Below are 25,540 nucleotides of genomic sequence, written 5' to 3'. Positions count from 1 at the left end.
CAGGGCCCAGGATAGAAGAGTCAAGGAGGGAACTTACCAGAAGTGTGGGGATCACAGAGGAAGCTTGGCTTCTTTTCTGGCTCTGGCTAGGCCTTTACCTGCAATCGCCCAAGGGCAGAAGGAGGCACAAAGCTGAAAGGCCACTCCTCCCATGGCTCAAGGCTGGGCCTGAGGCCCTTGGGCCTGTTCTCTTCCGCTCCTGACCCTTCTTCTCAAGGAGACCTTTCTATGCCTGCTTACCCAGGGGCCCCAGGAGCTCCTCTGACGTCTCAGCCTCCCTCCTCTCTGGCCTACACACACCTCCACTTATGAGGGCTACAGTGCTCTCTCTGCCACCTCTCAGGGAGCATTTGTCACCGTGAAACAGAATTGCCTCTAGCCCATGGGCAGGCTGCACAGGATTCCAGGGGTCCAGGCAAAAAGAAGAGGGTCACATTCACCCATTTGAAAGCTGTTCCTTGACCCTTTTCATTTTCCCCAATTCCCACCCACACCACCCCAACTGCTACCTACCCCTTCTACTCATTTGACCTCTCTTTCTTCTGGACAAATGACTGATTATAGAGATGATCCCCAAGCCCGTGATGAGCATGCAAATGATGAGAATGGTCATCCTGGAAGAAATCACAGACAGCATCCATGTCCCTTGGAAGACACCATCTTTTTGTTCTCTGCTCCGGATCCCCTTTTCTGGGACCCGTCCCCTCTCCCTGCCCCTGCTCTCGCCCAGTTCCAGCAGCGCCTGGCAACCTGGATTCCTTCAGAGCACCCATCTCCTCCAGACCACACTTGATTGGACCTGGGCTGGGTGTCTGACCAAGCTGGGCCCAGCCCCCTCCTCGGGAACTAACATGGGACTGGGAGTGGGAGGATGAAGCCTCAGGCTGGCGAGTCTCTTGAACAGGAGAAAAATAAACTCGGCAGCTAGAAATGGATTATCTTCTCCTATGGCAAAAACAAAATATAAAAGGGCAGTGGGGAGAGAGAGGAAGCAAACACACATAAGCGTAGCAGATTAGAGATAGAGATAAATCCTGATGCCGTTCCAGACACTTTCTCAGGGCTACCACATCCCTGCCCTCGCACTTCATCAGACATTGCTCTCTCCTTATGAAGAATTTCCCTCTTTAACTAAAATAGCCAGAGAGAATTCTTGCTGTTTGTGATCAAGAGTCCTAAACTATATTCTTTTGAAAGAAAGCAAATAGTCACACTGAAGACAGTTCAGGAAGAGAAACAATACACTGCCGTAAAGGAACAGGTGCAAACCCACCGTCATGTTGTGTTGTTACTGCCCACCCAAAGTCTGCTTGTCTCCTAAAGTCATGACTCACTTGGAGTGATCTGCCTTGTGGACAACTTTGGAAGAACTGCAGCTTCTGTTCTTGTTGCCTGATAGGTCTGTGTCAGAAAGGATTTGTTGAGAGTCAAATAAGGCCCATCCCCAGGCCCTTCCTTTGCCTTCTGTATCTCTGCACCTCTGCCTGTCATTCCCTCAGTCTCCAGAGAATTAGTGCCCTGGGTGACTGCTGGATCAAGTCCAGCTGTTTATGTGTGCCCTGCACAGGGCAGAAGGCGGAGGGAACAAGCAGGGCTGTAATCCAGCCCATATACTCTGTTTGCCAAACCATGCACCTTGCCACTGGGCTCCATGCACCTGGAGGAAGGGACATCTTTTTCAGATTTGCACAAAGGCACTGTGTTGACTAGATATGGCCTGTGGTTAGAGAGTGCCAGGCTGAGTGCCAGTCCTATCCTTAAGGAACTGATCAGTAAGTAACATAAGTGCCACATCGTGCTTCTGACAGCCACCAAAACCCAATGGGAGAAGGACCACCATGGTCACCCAAATTGCCACCTGTGATAAGACTGGGGTGTGAGGTGTGTGTCTGTGTTTCATTTAAGCTAAGGAGCACACTTAGGTGGGACTTCTCTCATCCTGAGCCTAAAACTCAGGACAGACTACACAGTTAAGTAAAAGCAGAACCACACAAAGTAGAAACACTGTAGGCGTGAAGGGTATCACACATTCAGTAAGATGCTTGCTGAACAAATAACCAGTTGGTCAAGTGTGAGCAAGGCCGTCTAGCACCAGGAAGAGGCTTCCTGGAGTTTCCCTTAAGTCCTCTGTTTTCCTACTGACATTGTGCTCTGGATTGCACTAGAAAAAGACATCCCTTCTAGAAATGGAAATAATGAGAAGCCACAGGAGGAAAAGAAGAAGAAAAGAAAGATAGTACTTTCCATAAGCAGTGTGCCTGAGAGAGGTTTTCAGCATTGGACAGAAGGATTTTGGGGAGCATCTGGAGACCCTATGCCTTCGCCCTGGCCCAAAGGAGCAACACACTGGCTTAGACAGACTCACCCCTCCAGGCTGCTCCACCCACACCCTTCTGGCAGCCTCCTGGTGCAAACTGTACTCCTTAAAAGAAAACACTGACCTCTTGGACCATATTTATTCCGGTAAATTATGAAATTATTTAAGTGGACACTTTTTAAGGGTGCTTGTCTAGGTGCTTAGACCACTTTTTACAGCCTCAGTCACTCCTCAAGAAGTGAATCTTCAAGATTCTAGACCTGCAAGGCAATGCTCTCGCACCTGTCAGCCTCCCAAGTTCCATCAGCCAGATGGCTGTGAGGGGAGAGAGGTGCCAAGAGCACCCCAGGGCAATGGCACCTTCCTCTTCCCCGAATTCCAAGTCAATTGTCAGCATCATCAGCAGCTACCCTACTATGGAGGGAAGGAGAGGACAGGTTACCCCAGAGAACCTAGGGGGAGCCTGAGTTGTTGCTCTCTGAGTATTTACCACACCAGCTAACATGCACTGCTGTGGGTTACCCCCAGCTGGACCCCCAACAGGCTCTTACCTCTCCCAGACCAAAAATTGTTGGCGAGGGCTCTTCTGTTGTCAGTGACAACCAGCTCTGTAAAATCCACGTCATCCCTGGCAAAGTCCCGCTGGATGCCGCACCAGTACCAGCCCGTATCCTCCTTGGTCAGGCAGGACACAGTGACAATAAGCTGGTTTCCTATGTCCCTCAGGGCCACGCGGTCAGTGCTGTTGGGTGTGAAGGCAATGATGTTGCAATAGTCCTGGAAATAGCCTCGGCACCAGTATTTGGGGTGGTCCTTATAGTGGGCATCGTAGTTGCAGATGGTAGAAGCTGTGTCCAGCACAAAGTTTTCCTTGACCTTTTCATCCATGACCATAGCATCTGTGAAAACACACATAGACAAACACTATTGTTCTTTTAAACACATTGCAGTTCCTGCACCCTGGAGGAAAATTAATTAAAGCATTGGAGGCCGATTTTTGCCTGCATTGGGGTTGGCAACTGTTATGGGCTGAATAGTGTCCCCCTAAAATTTATACGTTGACGTGTTAACCAGCCAGTACTTTAGAATGTGACTACATTTGGATTTAGAGCCTTCAAAGAGGTAATTAAGTTAACATGGGATCGTTACAATGTGCCCTAATCCAATCTGACCGGTGCCCTAATAAAAAAGGAGATTAGGACACAGACAACAGAGGGATGACCATGTGAGGACACAGTGAGAAGGTGGCCCTCTGCAAGCCAAGGAGAGAGACCTCAGGAGAAACCAAACCTGCCAACACCTTGATCTTGGACTTCTGGCCTCCATCACTGTAAGGAAACAAATTTCTGTTGTGTAAGCCACACAGTCTGTGGTTGTTACAGGAGGCCTAGCAAACTAATACAGCAACCCTGGAGAAGACTTCTTCCCTGGCCTAAGAGTGGGTAAAATATGTCTCCCCCTCTGCAAGAATTTAGGTGGCTTCTCATGTTGCTTGAGGGGTGGGTGGGTAGAAGAGCCTGAGGCTTACTGTTAGTAGACCCTCTGCCCCTAGCCCCCCACTCCACCTTGGCATCCTCAAAAAGAAAGTAAGGAGGTTTGAAAGAGAAACAAACTCACAGACATAGAAAACAAACTTATGGTTACCAAAGGGGAAAGGGCAAGGGGAGGAATAAATCAGGAGTTTGGGGTTAACAGATACACACTACTATATATAAAATAGCTAAACAACAAAGACCTACTGTATATATAGCACAGGGAACTATATTCAGTATCTTGTAATAATCTATAATGGAAAAAAATCTGAAAAAAGAATATATATATAAATAACTGAATCACTTTGCTGTACACCTGAAACTATACAACATTGTAAATCAAATATACTTCAATAAAATTTTAAAAAATAGAAAATAATTATAGAAAAAGAAAGTAAGGAGGTTTAGAGGCTTCTGATGGATGTATAGGGCTGAAAACAGAGATGTCTCATTCTGTCTGTCCTCAGGGACTAAGAGCTTCATGTTTCCTCCATACCAGACCAGTGTGGGCACATCTGTCATCTCAGGATGTTGCATAATAAGGAAGTCGTGTACTTCACATTCAGCTTGATGGTGGCTGGGGAAGTGTCTGACCAAGGAGACAAGATGGGCAACGGAGACCACCCCTCCCTCAGCCTTCCAGATGTACACTGGGGCCCCCTCAAATGCTGCCTCAAGTGTAGCTCACAGTGGGTGTGACCAGCCTACAAAACAGGCTCACATCCTTGATATCATTTGACATGGTATGATATTTTGTTCTCAGATAAGAAAGATTGTGTGATACTCAGTTTACTGGCCTGAACACTGACCCAGAGAGAGGTGCAGTGAGTCTCAAAGGTCACAAGGCTGGACAGTGGCAGAGCTGGGGCCAGCCCGGTCCTCTGAGTCTCATCTTCGGGGTCAGACATGGGCAGAAAGTGGAAAGTCCCATCCTCATATATCAGCACAAATGTTTTTAAGGGGAGAAGGGGGAAAGGAAGAGGGAACTTAAATTGAGAGAGAGAATCCAGAGCCCTCATTTTAGCTGAGGGCCTCAAATTCCCCCACAACCCCGTCATCAGATCAAAGAACAAGGACTAATTTGGACAAGATCTATTTCCACCTCCTTTTATTTTCCCATCCCACTCCTTAAGTGGTTTGAGCTAATAAGCAAGAACTCCAGGTAGGAAAGGAAAAGAAAATGCACAGTCTCTGGGAAGCTTGGAGGGCTGGAGATGTTCCTTCCCCATCTCTTACCTGAAAAGACAGTCAAGGAGAGCAGAATGAAGAGCCTCATGACTGGAAGGAAGTGAACCTTCAACTGGGATGACCAGATGGACCCAGGGGTCTTAGGAATCCTAGATTTGTTTTCAGGAAACAGATATCTTTGAGTTTAAGATGGTTTTATCCTGTTTGGAGGGACCAGGGAAAAGAAGGACCAACCAGTTAATCCAAGAAGTGCTACTATGTATAGGTACCCAGGCTGTGCACTGCACAAGGGTACCTCATCAGAGGGATGCCATTTGCGGACATAAACTTACTTATATAGTAATATGAGAAAATTCTGTGCTTCCCGGTAGAGCCCAGAACAGCCGTGAAGATCCCCCTCCTGGATAAATCCACTCTGGCACACAAGGCACACTCAGAAGGGCACATGCACACACACCATCACTGGCACACATTTGTCTGTGCAACAGTGCCCTGTTCTGCCAATGGTCCAGGTATCATACGAGGCCAAGCCTCTTGTCTGTTCACCACTCTTGGAAGTCCAATTCCTATTTAGCTGAGAGGAAGACTAGTAAGGAGATTCATAACTATCCTGCCTTCTGAGTGGACACTGCAGCCTCATCCAGGGAGCGGGGCTAGAGGGTGGAGTCTGAAGCAGATGTGCCTGGCATCCAGAGCATGTGAGCAGGTGAAAGTGCGGGTTTTTGGACATCAGTAGACAGGCTGCAGCCTAAAGACATCTTGAAAGCTTTCCTGGGACAAAGCAAGGCTACCTGTCCATGCAGCAGAAGCTTCCCCTTATTCCTAATGGGACTCATATGGCCTGGCCACTGATTTTTAAAGTTTGAATTATGGAACCACCCTCAGTTGAATTTAAGCTGAATGCTTACTTATCACATCCCAGAGCTAGCACTTCTCATCAAGGGCTGGACGTGGGTGATTGTCCAGGTTTTCAATAATGTCCTCTCTTGAGGAAGGAGAGCCTTTCTCTAATTCACACCAAGTCAGCATATGGGCCAGCAGCAGGCCTGCATCATGGTACGTGTTTTATCTGCATCATGGTAGGTGTTTTGCTTATATTGCCTCATTTATTCCTCATGAAACCTTTATGAGTTCAACAGTTAAACTGCATGGGGAAAAAATGAAGCAGGAATCTATAGATTAAAAGGGCTTAAGAGACATACTGATAAAATTGCAATATATGGAATTTATTTGGATTCTGACTGAAGGAAACACTTGAGAAAATTTGGACAGTGACTAGATAGTTGATGATATTCAGAAATTATTGTTGGGGGGGCAGAGTCAAGATGGCGGTGTGGGAAGACGCTGAGTTAGGCTCTCCCCACAACTAGGGCAGCTGCCGGCCGCTGGTGGGGGACCCTGATGCCCAAGTAGACAGGAGGAACCCCCAAGTGAACCAGTAGGACATGGGGGCACGGAGGGGGGAGGAGAAACGGAAGACAGACAGGATCGGTGCCCCTGAGGCTGGGGAGATCAGGAGAGGCAGGCGGGAGGGACTCTCTGGGAGGAGCAGGAGAGGAGCGGAGGGCGATCGCCTGGCCCACTCAGGCCCAGGGAGGCTGCTGAGCTCCCAGGCCAGTCCCCTGCCCTGCAAGACCCCCCAACCCCACTCCGGCCGCATTGGTCCTGGGGGCATAGGAAGGAGGCTGAGGGGAGAATAGGAGAGGCAGGCAGGAGGGGCCCTCTGGGACCAGGGGAGCAGGAGAGGAGAGGAGGGCATTTGCCCCACCCACTCAAGCCCAGGAAGCCTGCTGGGCTCCCAGGTGAGGTCCCCCGTGCTCTGAGACCCAGGGTGGGGGACACGTCTGGGCCCCTTCTGTTCCTTGAGCCTAAGCCCCACCCCCACAGCCCCCAGGGCCTTTTCCAGCCCTGTGGGTCCTAAGCATAGGCCCCGCCCAGCACCCAAACCTCTCTCTTGCTTAGGCCCCGCCCTCCACAGCCAAGGCCTTCCCCTCCCCTTTTTTTATTCTTTTCTCTCCTCCTCTTCTTTACTATTGTGATACTGATGTACCTTCCAGTTGTTGATTCATCTATATTTTTATTTTTATATTCTTTCTAACATATCTGTTAGTTTCCTAGTCTAATTTTATTTTTTACTTTGTTATTGTTCTCTTTTTTGTTTTTTTGCTGCCCCATGCAGCTTATGGGATCTTGGTTCATGACCTGGGGGTTGGGCCAAATCTCCTGCAGTGGGAGCTCTGAGTCTAAAGCACTGGACTAACAGAGAACCTCAGACCCCAGGGAATATTCATCAGAGTGAGGTCTCACAGTGTTCTTCATCTCAGCACCAAGACCCAGCTCTACCCAGTAGCCTAGAAACTCCACTGTTGGAAGCCTCAGGCCAAACAACCAGTAAAACAGGAACACAATCCCACTCATTAAAAAAAAAAAAAAAAATGAGAGGGCAAAAAAATATGTCACAGATTAAGGAGTAAGGTAAAAACCTACAACCAAATAAATGAAGAGGAAATAGGCAATCTACCTGAAAAAGAATGCAGAGTAATGAGAGTAAAGATGATCCAGAATCTCGGAAATAGAATGGAGGCATGGATTCAGAAAATACAAGAAATGTTTAACGAAGATCTAGAAGAACTAAAAAACAAACAAACGAGATGAACAACACAATAACTGAAATGAAAAATACACTAGACGGAATCAATCACAGAATAACTGAGGCAGAAGAACCAACAAGTGAGCTGGAAGACAAAATGGTAGAAATAACTGCTGAGGAGCAGAATAAAGAAAAAAGAATGAAAAGAATTGAAGACAATCTCAGAGACCTCTGGGACAACACTAAATGCACCAACATTCGAATTATAGGTGTCCCAGAAGAAGAAGAGAAAAAGAAAGTGTCTGAGAAAATATTTGAAGGGATTATAGAAAACTCTATAATCTCTTCCTTAACATGGGAAAGGAAATAGACACCCAAGTCCAGGAAGCACAGACAGTCCCATACAGGATAAATCCTAGGAAAAACACACCAAGACACATATTAATCAAACTAACAAAAATTAAATTCAAAGAAAAAATATTAAAAACAGCAAGGGAAAAACAAAAAATAACATATAAAGGAATCCCTATAAGATTATCAGCTGCTTTTTCAACAGAAACTGCAGGCCAGAAGGGAGTGGCAGGGTATACTTAAAGTGATGAAAGAGAAAAACCTACAACCAAGATTACTCTACCCAGCAAGGATCTCATTCAGATTTGATGAAGAAGTCAAAAGCTTTTCAGACAAGCAAAAGCTAAGAGAATTCAGCACCACCAAAACAGCTCTACCACAAATGCTAAAGGAACTTCTCTAAGTGGGAAACACAAGGGAAGAAAAAGACCCACAAAAAAAAACCTCAAAACAATTAAGAAAATGGTAATAGGAACATATATATTGATAATAACCTTGAATGTAAATGGATTAAATGCCCCAACCAAAAGACACAGACTGGCTGTATGGATACAAAAACAAGACCCATGTATATGCTGTCTACAAGAGACCCACTTCAGACCTAGGGACACATACAGACTGAAAGTGAGGGGATGGAAAAAGATATTCCAGGCAAATGGAAATCAAAAGAAAGCTGAAGTAGCAATACTTGTATCAGATAAAATAGACTTTAAAATAAAGACTGTTACAAGAGATAAGGAGGGACACTACATAATGATCAAAGGATCAATCCAAAAGAAGATATAACAATTATAAATGTTTATGCACCCAACATAGGAGCACCTCAATACATAAGGCAAATGCTAACAACCATGAAAGGAGAAATCAACAGTAACACAATCATAGTAGGGGACTTTAACACTCCACTTACACCAATGGACAGATCATCTAAACAGAAAATAAATAAGGAAACACAAGCTTTAAATGACACAGTAGACCAGATAGATTTAATTGATATTTATAGACCATTCCACCCAAAATTGGCAGAATACACATTCTTCTCAAGTGCACATGGAACATTCTCCAGGATAGACCACATTTTGGGTCACAAATCAAGCCTTGGAAAATTTAAGAAAATTGAAATCGTATCAAGCATCTTTTCTGACCAAAACGCTATGATATTGGAAATCATTTACAGGAAAAAAACTGTAAAAAACCCAAATACATGGAGGCTAAACAGTGTGCTACTAAACAAACAAGAGATCACTAAAGAAATCAAAAAAGAAATTAAAAAATACATAGAAACAAATAACAGTGAAAACACGACGACGCAAAACGTATGGGATACAGCAAAAGCAGTTCTAAGAGGGAAGCTTATAGCAATTCAATCTCACCTCAAGAAACAAGAAAAATCTCAAATAAACTATCTAACCCTACACTTAAAACAACTAGAGAAAGAAGAATAAAGAAAACCCAAAGTCAGTAGAAGGAAATAAATCATAAAAATCAGAGCAGAAATAAATGAAATAGAAACAGAGAAAACAATAGCAAAGAACAATAAAACTAAAAGCTACTTCTTTGAGAAGATAAACAAAATTGATAAACCATTAGCCAGACTCATCAAGAAAAAAAGGGAGAGGAAGTAAATCAATAAAATAAGAAATGAAAAAGGAGAAATCACAACTGACACTGCAGAAATACAAAGGATTATAAGAGACTACTACAAACAACTATATGCCAATAAAGTGGACAGCCACGAAGAAATGGACAGATTCTTGGAAAGGTACAATTTTCCAAGACTGACCCAGGAAGAATTAGAGAACATAAACAGACCTATCACAAGTAATGAAATTGAAGCCATAACTAAAAATCTTCCAACAAACAAAAGTCCAGGACCAGATGGCTTCACAGGTGAATTCTATCAAACATTTAGAGAAGAGCTAACACCCATTCTTCTCAAACACTTCCAAAAAATTTCAGAGGAAGGAACACTCCCAAACTCATTCTACAAGGCCACCATCACCCTAATACCAAAAACAAAGATACTAAAAAAAAAAGAAAATTATAGACCAATATCACTGATGAACATAGATGCGAAAATCCTGAACAAAATGCTAGCAAACAGAATCCAACAGCACATTAAAAGGATCATACATCATGATCAAGTGGGATTTATCCCAGGGATGCAAGCATTCTTCAATATATGCAAATCAATCAATGTGATACACCACATTAACAAATTAAGGAATAAAAACTATATGATCATCTCAATAAATGCAGAAAAAGCTTTTGACAAAATTCAACACCCATTTATGATAAAAACTCTCCAGAAAATGGTCATAGAGGGAACCTACCTCAACATAATAAAGGCCATATATGACAAACCCACAGCAAGCATCATACTCAATGGTGAAAAACTGAAAGCATTTCCACTAAGATCAAGAGCAAGACACTCTCACCACTCTCATTCAACATAGTTTTGGGAGTCCTAGCCATGGCAATCAGAGAAGAAAAAGAAATAAAAGGAATACAAATTGGAAAAGAAGAAGCAAAGCTGTCACTGTTTGCAGGTGACATGATACTATACATAGAAAATCCTAAAGATGCCAACAGAAAACTACTAGAACTAATCAATGCATTTGGTAAGGTTGTAGGATACAAAATTAATGCACTGAAATCTCTGGCATTCCTATACACCAACAATGAAAAATCAAAAAGAGAAATTAAGGAAACACTCCCATTTACCATTGCAACAAAAAGAATAAAATACCTAGGAATAAACCTGCCTAAGAAGGTGAAAGACTTGTACTCAGAAAACTATAAAACACTGATGAAACAAATCAAAGATGATACCAACAGATGGAGAGATATACCATGTTCTTGGATTGGAAGAATCAACATTGTGAAAATGACTATACTACCCAAAGCAATCTACAGATTCAATGCAATCCCTATCAAACTACCAATGGCATTCTTCACAGAATTAGAACAGAAAACTTTACAATTTGTGTGGAAACACAAAAGACCCCGAATAGCCAAAGCAATCTTGAGAAAGAAAAACGGAGTTGGAGGAACCAGGCTCCCCAACTTCAAACTATACCACAAAGCTAGAGTAATCAAGACAGTATGGTACTGGCACAAAAACAGAAATATAGATCAATAGAACAGGTTAGAATGCCCAGAGATAAACCCATGCACATATGGGCACCTAATTTACAACAAAGGAGGCAAGAACATACAATGGAGAAAAGAGAGCCTCTTCAATAAGTGGTGCTGGGAAAACTGGACAGCTACATGTAAAAGAATGAAATTAGAACACTACCTAACACCATACACAAAAATAAACTCCAAATGGATTAAAGATCTAAATGTAAGACCAGACACTATGAAACTCTTAGAGGAAAACATAGGAAAAACACTCTTTGACATAAACCACAGCAAGATCTTTTTTGACCCACCCCCTAGAGTAACAGAAATAAAAAGAAAAATAAACAAATGGGACTTAATTAAACTTAAAAGCTTTTGCACAGCAAAGGAAACCATAAACAAGACGAAAAGACAACCCTCAGAATGGGAGAAAATATTTGCAAATGAAGCAACTGACCAAAGATTAATCTCCAAAATATACAAACAGCTCATAGAGCTCAATATCAAAAAAAACAAACAGTCCAATTAAAAAATGGGCAGAAGGAAGACCTAAATAGACATTTCACCAAGGAAGACATACAGTTGGCCAAGAGACACATGAAAAGATGCTCAACATTGCTAATTATTAGAGAAATGCAAATCAAAACTACAATGAGGTATCACCTCACGCAGGTCAGAATGGCCATTATCAAAAAATCTGTAAACAATAAATACTGGAAATGGTGTGGTGAAAAGGGAACCCTCCTGCACTGCTGGTGGGAATGTAAATTGATACAACCACTATGGAAAACAGTATGGAGGTTCCTTAAAAAACTAAAAATAGAACTACCATATGACCCAGCAATCCCACTACTGGGCATATACCCTGAGAAAACCATCATTCAAAAAGAGACATGTACCACAATGTTCATGCAGCACTATTTACAATAGCCAGGACATGGAACCAACCTAAATGTCCATCAACAGATGAATGGATAAAGAAGATGTGGCACATATATACAATGGAATATTACTCAGCAATAAAAAGAAATGAAATTGAGTTATTTGTAGTGAGGTGGATGGACCTAGAGTCTGTCATACAGAGTGAATTAAGTCAGAAAGAGAAAAACAAATACAGTATGCTAACGCATACATATGGAATCTTAAAAAAAAAAAAAAAGGTACCGATGAACCTAGTTGGAGGGCAGGAATAAAGATGTAGATATAGAGAATGGAATTGAGGACACAGGGTAGGAGGGGGAAGCTGGGGCGAAGTGAGAGTAGCATCGACATATATACACTACAGAATGTAAAATAGCTAGCTAGTGGGGAGCAGCAGCATAGCACAGGGAGATCAGCTCAGTGCTTTGCGATGACCTAGAGAGATGGGATAGGGAGGATGGGAGGGAGGCTCAAGAACGTGGGGATATAGGGACATATGTATGCATATGGCTGATTCACTTTGTGTACAACAGAAACTAACACAGTATTGTGAAACAATTATACCCCAATAAAGATCTATTAAAAAATTTTTTTTTAAAAAGAAATTATTGTTACATTTTTTTCAGATGTGATAATGATATTGTCATAGCCAGCTTCTAAGATGGCTCCTGGTATTCATGCCATTGTGTAATCCCCTCCTAATCTGAATCAGGGCTGGCCCATGTGATCAGTAAAATATGGTAGAAGGGATGGCATATGACTTCCGAGGCTAGGTCATAAAAGGTGTGCAACTTCCACCTCAGAAGTCACACTGCTCTTTCTTTCTTGCAGACGTCAGATGCCATGTTGTGAGGACTCTCAAGCAGACCTGTGCAAAGGCCCATGTGGAAAGGGACCAACTTGCCAGACATGTACGACCCACCTTGGGAGTAAATCCTCTGGCACCATCAAACCTCCAGATGACTACAGACCCAGCAACCTCATGAGAGACCTCAAGCATGACCCACCCAACCAAGATGCTCCTGAATTCCTGACCCACAGAAAGCACAAGAGATAATAATTATCATGTTAAGCCTTTAAGTTTGGGAGTAGTTCATTACATAGCAATCAGTAATTAATATTGACATTGTGGTTATTTTTTTTTTTAAAGTAGTCCCTATTGCTGAGAAAGTGGAATGTAAAACAAACACTCAGTATTGTTCAGAGATGGCACACCATGAAACCGAAGAAAGTACCAACAGAAGGAGATTATACATAGATATCAGGAAAATGCCCAAGACATGAAAAATTAACATTCTAAAGCGAATGACAGGCTCAGAGTTACAGAGAATAAACAGGTGTGTCTATTAGCATTCTGAGTATTATCTGGTGTTATTAGTTCTGTTGCTCCCTCTTAAGGGTAGAATTAATTTTCACTCTATTTGATGTGTAAATAAAAACATAAATGGGTAATAAGGATAAACCAAATTTTTAAAATATCTTTTATTTTCTTTTTACTTTTTATTTTTTTTTAGTTATTTCTGAGATATACATTTTAAAGTAATAACTAGAATTATGACTTATAACATTATATCAGAACATATAAGATTTTTAGAATTTTCATGTAATGTCTGAAACATTTATATTAACATATTTCCATACAAATAACCCAAAGAAAGTTTAGCATTAGTTGTTTTGTTTGTTTGTTTGTTTATACTGCAGGCTCTTATTAGTTATCAATTTTATACATATCAGTGTACACATGTCAATCCCAATCACCCAGTTCAGCACAACACCATCCCCACCCCACAGCGGTTTTCCCCCCTTGGTGTCCATACGTTTGTCCTCTACATCTGTGTCTCAATTTCTGCCCTGCAAACCGGTTCATCTGTACCATTTTTCTAGGTTCCACATACATGCGTTAATATACGATATTTGTTTTTCTCTTTCTGACTTACTTCACTCTGTATGACAGTCTCTAGATCCATCCACGTCTCAACAAATGACTCGGTTTCGTTCCTTTTTATGGCTGAGTAATATTCCATTGTATAAATGTACCACAACTTCTTTAACCATTCGTCTGTCGATGGGCATTTAGGTTGCTTCCATGACCTGGCTATTGTAAATAGTGCTGCAATGAACATTGGGGTGCATGTGTCTTTTTGAATTATGGTTTTTTCTGGGTATATGCCCAGTAGTGGGATTGCTGGGTCATATGGTAATTCTATTTTTCATTTTTTAAGGAACTTCCATACTGTTCTCCATAGTGGCTGTATCAATTTACATTCCCACCAACGGTGCAGGAGGGTTCCCATTTCTCCACACCCTCTCCAGCATTTGCTGTTTGTAGATTTTCTGATGATGCCCATTCTAACTGGTGTGAGGTGATACCTCATTGTAGTTTTGATTTGCATTTCTCTAATAATTAGTGATGTTGTGCAGCTTTTCATGTGCTTCTTGGCCATCTGTATGTCTTCTTTGGAGAAATGTCTATTTAGGTCTTCTGCCCATTTTTGGATTGGGTTGTTTGTTTCTTTAATATTGAGCTGCATGAGCTGTTTATATATTTTGGAGATTAATCCTTTGTCTGTTGATTCATTTGCAAATATTTTCTCCCATTCTGAGGGTTGTCTTTTTGTCTTTTTGTGGTTTCCTTTGCTGTGCAAAAGCTTTGAAGTTTCATTAGGTCCCATTTGTATATTTTTGTTTTTATTTCCATTACTCTAGGAGGTGGATCAAAAAATATCTTGCTGTGATTTATGTCAAAGAGTGTTCTTCTTATGTTTTTCTCTAAGAGTTTTATAGTGTCCGATCTTATATTTAGGTCTCGAATCCATTTTGAGTTTATTTTTGTGTATGGTGTTATGGAGTGTTCTAATTTCATTCTTTTACATGTAGCTGTCCAGTTTTCCCAGCACCACTTATTGAAGAGGCTGTCTTTGTCCATTGTATATCTTTGCCTCCTTTGTCATAGATTAGTTGACCATAGATGTGTGGGTATAACTCTGGGGTTTCTATCTTGTTCCATTGATCTATGTTTCTGTTTTTGTGCCAGTACCATATTGTCTTGATTACTGTAGCTTTGTAGTATAGTCTGAAGTCAGGGAGTCTGATTCCTCCAGCTCCGTGTTTTTCCCTCAAGACTGCTTTGGCTATTCGGGGTCTTTTGTGTCTCCATACAAATTTTAAGATGATTTGTTCTAGTTCTGTAAAAAATGCCATTGGTAATTTGATAGGGATTGCATTGAATCTGTAGATTGCTTTGGGTAGTATAGTCATTTTCACAATATTGATTCTTCCAATCCAAGAACATGGTATATCTCTCCATCTGTTGGTATCATCTTTAATTTCTTTCATCAGTGTCTTATAATTTTCTGCATACAGGTCTTTTGTCTCCCTAGGTAGGTTTATTCCTAGGTATTTTATTCATTTTGTTGCAATGGTAAATGGGAGTGTTTCCATAATTTCTCTTTCAGATTTTTCATCATTAGTGTATAGGAATGCAAGAGATTTCTGCACATTAATTTTGTATCCTGCAACTTTACCAAATTCATTTATTAGCTCTAGTAGTTTTCTGGTGGCATTTTTAGGATTCTCTATGTATAGTATCATGTCATCTGCAAACAGTGACAGTTTTACTTCTTCCTTTCCAATTTGTATTCCTTTTATTTCTTTTTCTTCTCTGATTACCCTGGCTAGGACTTCCAAAACTATGTTGAATAATAGTGGTGAGAGTGGACATCCTTGTCTTGTTCCTGATCTTAGAGGAAATGTTTTCAGTTTTTCAACATTGAGAATGATGTTTGCTGTGGGTTTGTCGTATATGGCCTTTATTATGTTGAGGTAGGTTCCCTCTATGCCCACTTTCTGGAGAGTTTTTATCATAAATGGGTGTTGAATTTTGTCAAAAGCTTTTTCGGCATCTATTGAGATGATCATATGGTTTTTATCCTTCAATTTTTACTATGGTGTATCACACTGATTGATTTGTGTATATTGAAGAATCCTTGCATCCCTGGGATAAACCACACTTGATCATGGTGCATGATCCTTTTAATGTGTTGTTGGATTCTGTTTGCTAGTATTTTGTTGAGGATTTTTGCATGTATATTCATCAGTGATATTGGTCTGTAATTTTCTTTTTTTGTAGTATATTTGTCTGGTTTTGGTATCAGGGTGATGGTGGCCTCATAGAATGAGTTTGGGAGTGTTCCTTCCTCTGCAATTTTTTGAAAGAGTTTGAGAAGGATGGGTGTTATCTCTTCTCTAAATGTTTGATAGAATTCACCTGTGAAGCCAGCTGATCCTGGACTTTTGTTCGTTGGAAGACTTTTAATCACAGTTTCAATTTCATTACTTGTGATTGGTCTGTTCATATTTTCTGTTTCTTCCTGGTTTGGTCGTGGAAGGTTATACCTTTCTAAGAATTTGTCAATTTCTTCCAGGTTGTCCATTTTATTGGCATAGAGTTGCTTGTAGTAGTCTCTTAGAATGCTTTGTATTTCTGCAGTATCTGTTGTAACTTCTCCTTTTTCATTTCTAATTTTATAGATTTGAGTTCTCTCCCTCTTTTTCTTGATAAGCCTGGCTAATGGTTTATCAATTTTGTTTATCTTCTCAAAGAACCAGCTTTTAGTTTTATTGATCTTTGCTATTGCTTTCTTTGTTTCTATTTCATTTATTTTTGCTCTGATCTTTATGATTTCTTTCCTTCTGCTAACTTTGGGTTTTGTTTGTTCTTCTTTCTCGAGTTCCTTTAGGTGTAAGGTTAGATTGTTTACTTGAAATTTTTCTCATTTCTTGAGGTAGGCTTGTATAGCTATAAGCTTCCCTCTTAGAACAGCTTTTGCTGTATCCCATAGGTTTTGGATCGTAGTGTTTTCATTGTCTTTTGTTTCTAGGTATTTTTTGATTTCCTCTTGGATTTCTTCAGTGATCTCTTGGTTATTTAGTAACGTATTGTTTAGCCTCCATGTGTTTTTGTTTTTTACGTTTTTTTCCCTGTAATTGATTTCTAATCCCATAGCATTGTGGTCAGAAAAGATGCTTGATATGATTTCAATTTTCTTAAATTTACTGAGGCTTGATTTGTGACCCAAGATGTGATCTATCCTGGAGAATGTTCCGTGCGCACTTGAGAAGAAAGTGTAATCTGCTGTTTTTGGATGGAATGTCCTATAAATATCAATTAAATCTATCTAGTCTAGTGTGTCATTTAAAGCTTGTGTTTCCTTATTTATTTTCATTTTGGATGATCTGTCCATTGTTGTAAGTGAGGTGTTAAAGTCCCCCACTATTATTGTGTTACTGTCAATTTTCTCTTTTATAGCTGTTAGCAGTTGCCTTATGTATTGAGGTGCTCCTATGTTGGGTGCATATATATTTATAATTGTTATATCTTCTTCTTGGATTGATCCCTTGATCATTATGCAGTGTCCTTCCTTGTCTCTTGTAACATTCTTTATTTTAAAGTCTATTTTATCTGATATGAGTATAGCTACTCCAGCTTTCTTTTGATTTCCATTTGCATGGAATATCTTTTTCCATCTCCTCACTTTCAGTCTGTATGTGTCCCTAGGTCTGAAGTGGGTCTCTTGTAGACAGCATATATATGGGTCTTGTTTTTGTATCCATTCAGCAAGCCTGTGTCTTTTGGTTGGAGCATTTAATCCATTCACGTTTAAGGTAATTATCAATATGTATGTTCCTATGACAATTTTCTTAATTGTTTTAGGTTTGTTTTTGTAGGTCCTTTTCTTCTCTTGTGTCTCCCACTTAGAGATGTTCCTTTAGCATTTGTTGTAGAGCTGGTTTGGTGGTGCTGAATTCTCTTAGCTTTTGCTTGTCTGTAAAGATTTTGATTTCTCCATCGAATCTGAATGAGATCCTTGCCAAGTAGAGTAATCTTGGTTGTAGGTTCTTCCCTTTCATCACTTTAGGTATATCATGCTACTCCCTTCTGGCTTGTAGAGTTTCTGCTGAGAAGTCAGCTGTTAACCTTATGGGAGTTCCCTTGTACGTTATTTGTCATTTTTCCCTTGCTGCTTTCAATAATTTTTCTTTGTCTTTAATTTTTGCCAATTTGATTACTATGTGTCTCGGCATGTTTCTCCTTGGGTTTATCCTGTATGGGACAAGCTGCGCTTCCTGGACTTGGTTGGCTATTTCCTTTCCCATGTTAGGGAAGTTTTCAACTATAATCTCTTCAAATATTTCCTCTGGTCCTTTCTCTCTCTCTTCTCCTTCTGGGACCCCTATAATGTGAATGTTGTTGTGTTTAATGTTGTCCCAGAGGTCTCTTAGGCTGTCTTCATTTCTTTTCATTCTTTTTTCTTTATTTTGTTTCACAGCAGTGAATTCCACCATTGTGTCTTCCTGGTCACTTATCTGTTCTTCTGCCTCAGTTATTCTGTTATTATTTTTTTTTTTAAAGTAGTCCCTATTGCTGAGAAAGCTGCATGTAAAACAAACACTCAGTATTGCTCAGAGATGGCACACCGTGAAACTGAAGAAAATACCGACAGAAGGAGATTATGCACAGATATCAGGAAAATGCCCAAGACATGAAAAAGTAACATTCTGAAGCAAATGACAGGCTCAGAGTTACAGAGATTAAACAGGTGTGTCTATTTGCATTCTGAGTATTATCTGGTGTTATTAATTCTGTTGCTCCCTCTTAAGGGTAGAATTAATTTTCACTCTATTTGATGTGTACATAAAAACATAAATGGGTAATAAGGATAAACCAAATTTTTAAAATATCTTTTAGAACTACAAACTAAAATGTTTACAGATGAAATAATTTGATGTGCAAAATTTCAAGATAATCAGGGTAAGGCAAGTTGGTGGGGTCCTTAATGAAACAAGGTTGGCTGTAAGTTGATCATTATTAAAGCAGGATAATAGGTATATGAGCCTTCATTATTCTAATCTCTCCACTTTTGTGTGTTTGAAATTTTTCATAATAAAAAGTAAAAAGCAAAAAACAAACAAAACAAAACTTTGACACAGGTGTTACTAGTCTCCCATTTTACAGATGAGAAAAATTGAGGCTCAGTTTAAGTAACTGCTAAATTTAAGTTCACACAGCTAGTACAGCCGCCATGAGCTGATGCTAAATCTGAAAGAAAACATTGTTCTTTCCATCGCTCAATTCTGCTTCCCCAATAGTAACAATATCGCAACACTGTAGAGCACTTTAGAGTTGAGATTTTACATTATGCCAGTCATTTGAGTGGCTGGGGCAAGATGCAGCCTAATTTTTCTCATTCCTATTGTACCCACTATAGTATCTAAGGGCAGAGTTTCTCTAGAAAATGTGAATTTAGTTGTAAGAAACTGAAGATACAAACGGACCATGACCAGACCATATATAAAAATAGAACTCTGGCCCACTACCAGCCCAGGAAACCAGCCCCTTATCTATAGTAACTGGCCCAGGAAGCCAGCCTGATATAAACCAGACTTATAGGAAGTCAGACCATTATTCCTAGTAACAATCCAGAAAGCCAAACAATAATCCCTGTAACAATTGGCCCTGAATGGCCAGGAGTTGATGAATAACTGACAGCTTCCCTAATTTTTGTCCTGCTTCCATCTAGGAACCAACCAGAGAAAGTCAAATATGCCCCCTAACCTATCACACAGGATGCCCCACTTCTAGTCGGCCTGCCTACAGCCTCCCCAGGCCAACGGTCTCCAGTCGGGGTGCACCTGAAGCCTTCTTTTTTCCACTATAAAAGTATCCCGCTCTTCTGCCTGCCTTTAAGTCTCTGCCAAAAAGCAAGGGGGCAGGGCTTCCCTGGTGGCGCAGTGGTTGAGAGTCTGCCTGCCAGTGCGGGGCACACGGGTTCGAGCCCTGGTCTGGGAGGATCCCACATGCCGTAGAGCAACTAAGCCCGTGAGCCACAATTACTGAGCCTGCGCGTCTGGAGCCTGTGCTCCTCAAGGAGAGGCTGCGATAGTGAGGGGCCCGCGCACCGCGATGAAGAGTGGCCCCCGCTCGCCGCAACTAGAGAAAGCCCTCGCACAGAAACGAAGACCCAACACAGCCATAAATAAATAAATTTATTAAAAAAAAAAAAAAAAAAAAAAAAAGCAAGGGGCAGTGGCTGACTCCTTTGCTATAGAAAGCTCAGAATAAATAGGGTTTGTTTGTTCTCATTTGGTTGGTCTTCACTTATTTCTATTGTTGATTTGATTTTAAAAATTGAGTAAATAAGCCCAGCTACTCAGCATCTACCTTTGTTCCAGCGAATCTGTATGGAGTAGGAAGAAGGAAGCAAACCTCAGTTTTGTCTGGGTGGTCTTTTTACCATATTCCTTTAAAATGAAAGCCCAACAGCCACCTTTGACAATGTTTAGCTGAAGGGAGCTAGCCAGGAGACAGACTCAGGGAAACTCCAGTGACATTAATCTCTAAACCTGAAACCAGGGTAGATCTCGTCACTTCCAGCCCAACTCCTCACCAGTGAGTCTTGGTTCATCTTTTTTGAGTTCACGCCAAAAGACATTTCACTGTAAGGGCCTCTTCTGGGCTGGTGGAGCCCCTTAGCTCAAGAGATTCTTATTGACTCCCAAGCCCCCAAAATACAACTTCCTACAAGCCTTCAGTGGGTTTGCTAAGCAGTGACTGTGAGAAAGGAAAAGAGAGAGAAGTAGGGGAGGAGGAGAAAGGGAGAAAAAAAGTTTTTCTGAAACTCAGGAGCTACAGCTTGTCTGATGACACCAAATGACTCAGGACAGACTGCTGTTTTCTTGTGAGGCAAGCGGTCCCTTTAAATCAAGCTTCCTAAAAGGGCACATGCCAAATGTTGCTATAGAAACTGGGTTAGAGGCCAAGAACCAACCAGCACTTCCCTCAAGTCTCCAACTGGGCAAAGGTGAGTCCTGGGCAGAACAGTGTGCCAGGAGCACCCAATGCCCCAGAGTAGACCCAGGGCCTCATCCTGGAGGGGCATTTTAACTAAACACAAAAATTAATTTGGGGGAAAATGCTGAAATCAAAAGAGGGGATACCATTAAGAAAAAATTGGAGGTGGGGGAGGCCTGTCTTTTGAAAGAAAAAAGATCCCCCAAAATGTTGATGGGGAATTTGTCAGGACAAAAGTCCCCTCTCACGTCCAGGGACCCCCAGGAATGGGGGGCGGGGGTGCGTTGCAGTCCTCTGCCTCTAACATAAGATTGTGAATGGCGCCAGGAAGTGGGTGGGCGGGGTGACGCACTCGGTTTGGCATTAGTAGAAAATGCTATGTGCGAGTTTTTCAACATCGCACGTAGTGTTGATTATTCTTGGGCTGACAAGAGAAGACACGAGGACCTTTCCCTGAAGTGAAATGTTAACAAGATAAATAGGGTTATCAGGCTCTGGCCTAAGATTAGGGTCAGGATAACCTTTCAAGATTGGCTAAGAACTAATAAGAAAAACATTTTCAGTACACTTATCCTCTTTGATGTGGTTTAACTGAAATCCCCATCCTGCTACTCTCATCAAGTTAATATATTTATTGTCTTGGGAGTGAGAGTCCACAGCTGCAAGTTTGGATAGCCCAATCAGAGATGCCACCTCGAACTTCCAGAGCCACACTCAATGCCCGAATGACTTGACTAGAACGACATCCCTGTCTGGTGTCCCAATTGGCAACAGCAGTTAAGGCAAAAAACCCAGCAGTCCTTGAGTATACAAATCATAGTTTGTACCCATGATTCTGTTAATTGTACATAAGGTGAACTTAAGAGTTTGGACTTTGTAGAAATTACAAGTCACTCTGCATGTCTAGGGATAGGTAGCAAGAATCTTGGGTTCTCCCATAAGGCAGGACTGCCTTGAAATCCTGGCTCTCATACTTGTTAACTGTGATCGTGGACAAGTTACTTAAAACCTCTGTGCCTCAGTTTTCTCTTCTGCAAAATAGAGATGGTAATAACGGTGGTACCTAAAAGACTGTCAGGACCAAAAGAGAGAATGCATGCAAAATAGCACATAGAAAGTGCTCAACAAATAATAACTATCTGGTGCCTCTTTTTGCCCCACTCCCGCTATTCCTATTAAATAATAAAATACCAGAGGCGATGATTAAGACTCAGCTCTAAGAATTATTTCTTCTCTAACACTTGATGAATGGTTCATAAAGTTGACAAATGCTCTGATCACCCCTGGAAAAAGGAGCAGGGTGTTCTGGGGCCAGGGGTGAGGGTCCTAGAATTTACATAGGCGAACATGCCACATGGCATCAGGTAGAAGCAGGCTGAGTGCCAGGAGCAGCCAGCTGGGTCTTCAAGCCCCAAGTGACCCTGGCCCTCTGCAAAGAGCTACACAACAATTCGTTATTATCTTTTATTTACTCAAATACATTTACAGGTGAATCTAGCAAGTTAAGTCCCTCTTAAACTCAGTTCACTCCTTGCATTCCATCCATCCTCCAGGCATCTGCTGAGAGCAGGGTTCTCTGCTTAATTCCATAATGGAGTAGAACTGAGTCACCATTATGTACATGTCCAGCCCAGTTGGGACCCTTTTGTCAGTAAGTCAATGAGGCATCCTTCAGATTCCATGACTTCTGTTTGGGAAGGAGGAACACAGGCAGTAGTAACAATAGAACACTGTCCTCAAGTCAGACACCCAGAAAATTGAATTAGAAAAGAAGGACAAGAAAAAAATTGAATTAGAGAAAGAGGGTAGTAGGGAAGATACAATTGGAGGCAGCCAGCCAAATGCTTCCCACATCACTGGAAGGAATCAAACACGTGAGAGCCCATGGCCCAGGTGGATAGGCCCTCAAGTGTTTGTCCATGCTGAATCTGAAGGTCAATGGGATGGAGAGTCATCTTTCATGGATAGCTACTCAGAAGTCTGCTCAGTGCTTGAGTCCAAGGAATTAGAGGGCTGGCAGATCACGTAGGCTTTGAGGATCAAGAGATAGGTTTCCTTGAACTTCTTTATTTTATAAGCATAGACGATAGGGTTCATCATGGAGTTAGCATGGGACAGCAGGATGCCCAAGTACAGCACAACTTGTGGTACTTCACCATTAAAGTAGATGATACAATTGATGACGGATAAAGGCAGCCAGGACAAAGCAAACAAGAAAAGAACCAGAAACAGAGACTTGGCTGTCTTGAACTCCCGTCCGTAAAATGCACCTGTCTCTTTGGAGTTAGAAAAGTTCTGATTGAGTTTGTTCCGGATGACATAGAAGATGTCAAGGTAGATGGCACACATGACAACCAGGGGAATGAAAATCCAAGTGAAGAAGCTGAAGTAGACCATGTAGTCCATCCTCATGACGGAACGGAATTGGCAGGAAAGGAAGGTGAGATTTCTGTGGTACTCTGAGTTCAGTTTCATGTTCCAGCCAAACATGGGAGTCAATCCCACCAGGAATGACACCAGCCAGCAAAGGCCCAGAGCCAACCATATTCTTCTTCGAGTGGTGACCCTCTTGTATCTGTTTGAATTGAAGAGAGTTGGTGAGTTCACAGCAGGAATTGCTAATGGGTGGGGGGAGATGGAGCTGGAGGATGTTGGTATTATACGGCAATTTCAGCTAAACTCTACTGGATATGAAGACAAGATGAGCAGGCAATGATTAGAGAAAACTCCAGCAAAGTTCTCTGGGAACTTTTCTAAAGAAGTACAACCTCCAAAGCAGCAGGAGTACGTTGCCTAGAGTGAAGGGCTTGTGTACCCCATTCACAGTTCCATTTCCAGCCCAAGAATTCTTCAGTCCCTGGGAGGTAAGAGTTATCTATCAAAGTCTCCTGGGATCACCTTACCTGGGGAGAAATAATCTGCTCAAAGCATGTTTGCCTGCTGTGCTCTGCACTGGTTTTTTTGTTTGTTTGTTTTGTTTTTTGGCTGTTGTGCTGCTGTCCATAAATTAGACTCTGCCTGTCCCACACTTACCCCCTACCTGTGTCTGCCCCTGCTTCTCTATTTGCACCACACTTGGGGTTTGAGTTAGACTCCACTCTCATGGAGTTGCAAAAGTCATGTTGAGGTGCTTCCAGGACCTTAAAAGACTCACCCAATCAAAAGTCACCATTTCTCCTTAAACCATTTTTCCTGACAACATTCTACACAGGCTATAAGAAGGAAGCAGATTTTGTTAAGTACTGGCTATGTACTCAGTAGACTTTCTCTCAATAAAATCTCATGATAAACTGGAGATATTTTTATGACAATCTCCATTTCATTGATGGTAATGGTGAAAATCATAGTAGTTACAGCTACCGTTTACTGAGCACAGAGTGTGTGCTGGGTATTTTTCTAAGAGCTTTACGTGTATTAACTCATTTGATCTTATGGGGAAGGTGCAATTATCATCCCCATTTTATAGGTGAAAAAAATGAAACAGACAAGTTAAGCAACTTGTAGAAGCTAAAAGTGTTGGAGCTAAAATGGAATGGAGGTGAATCTGAGTTCAGAGCATCTTAACACTATGATGAGGAACTGAGACGCAGAAAGCTAAATAACTTGCCCAAGATCAGACCTCAAGATCTGGGATTTGAATCCAGGCTCGTTTGTATCAAAAGTTGTCTGTAGCTCCCTCACCATGCTCTTTCCCCAAGAGAAGAGAGGAGCAACAAGATACCAATGTAATTCAGGACACCTGGGGAATTAGATTTCTTCATTTGGCAGTCTGTTCTGTTCACATGGTCACATGAAAAGTTGTTACTACTTTCTGCAATGGAGAACTTTTTTGGTCCCCTTCTCAACATGGAAGAGGAAGCAAAATTAAAATAACTTTAAAATAGCCTACATTTGCAAAGAAGAGAAACATCAGTTTATCTCCTTCTTTTCTCTCTGCTTATCTTATCATCTAGTATGTTTCTATCATTTCTAAAGGTCAAGAGCATTTTTCACTAATTAAAGATGCATCAAGTTTTTATCATCTTTAGCCCCCCGGGGTATTGAGCATATACTCCTGTAGTCAGTGGGGAGGGATTGGAGTGTTCCTCTGTTTCTAGTTCCCAAGTCTCTGCTCATCGTTGTTAAACCTTTCACACACCAAATGGTGAAAAGAACCTCTTTGAAGCTCAGAGGCCAATTTGGATTTGTTTCCACTCAAAAAGTCTGAGATCTGGAGGTTGTAGCCCCATTTCCCAGGCACCTCTATCACTGCCCCACACCACCCCTCTCCAAGCAAGTTACCTGACCGTGAGCTTGACCCGCAGGTATCGGTCCACGGCAATGGCTAGCAAGGACATGATGGAGGCGTGGGTGAAGATCAGCAGCAGGCAGGTCATGAGAAGGCAGCTATAAAAGTGGATTGTGACACCCAGGCTGATGACAATGGCCAAAGGCATGACGAGCACCCCGACAGCAATGTCAGCCAGGGCTAGGGAGACAATGAAATAGAAGGTGGTGTTCTGCAGGCTGGGGTTCAGTTTGACCACCCAGATGACCAGCACGTTGCCCACTATGGCACAGAGCCCAATGAGAATCTCCACAGTGATGTAGGTAGCGTTGGCCAAGGACACGGCAGTGCTGTTGACAGGCATCTCGCTTTCCAAGTGGAGCCTCCCAGGTGACAT

General features: G+C 41.7%; 1 protein-coding gene across 2 annotated transcripts; it reads right to left on the bottom strand.

The window, feature by feature from the left end:
- Positions 1–505: 505 nt before the first annotated feature.
- Positions 506–25,540, bottom strand: ADORA3 (adenosine A3 receptor). Of its 2 annotated transcripts, XM_061186178.1 has the most exons (5): positions 25,158–25,507; positions 5,086–5,213; positions 2,869–3,216; positions 1,335–1,401; positions 506–614 (listed from the first exon to the last, which is right to left on the bottom strand). In XM_061186178.1, the coding sequence occupies exons 1-5, from the start codon at positions 25,505–25,507 to the stop codon at positions 506–508; spliced, it is 1,002 nt and encodes a 333-aa protein (XP_061042161.1). The 2 variants fall into 2 exon arrangements, with proteins under 2 accessions (XP_061042161.1, XP_061042162.1); XM_061186179.1 differs by lacking the exons at positions 506–614; positions 1,335–1,401; positions 2,869–3,216; positions 5,086–5,213 and adding an exon at positions 22,845–23,451 and having other exon boundaries at positions 25,158–25,540.

This window comes from Eubalaena glacialis, chromosome 3 (assembly GCF_028564815.1).
Source record: "Eubalaena glacialis isolate mEubGla1 chromosome 3, mEubGla1.1.hap2.+ XY, whole genome shotgun sequence".
Classification (NCBI taxonomy): Eukaryota; Metazoa; Chordata; class Mammalia; order Artiodactyla; family Balaenidae; genus Eubalaena; species Eubalaena glacialis.
Note: the sequence above shows the minus strand (reverse complement) of the source record. Positions and strands in the feature narration are given on the sequence as shown.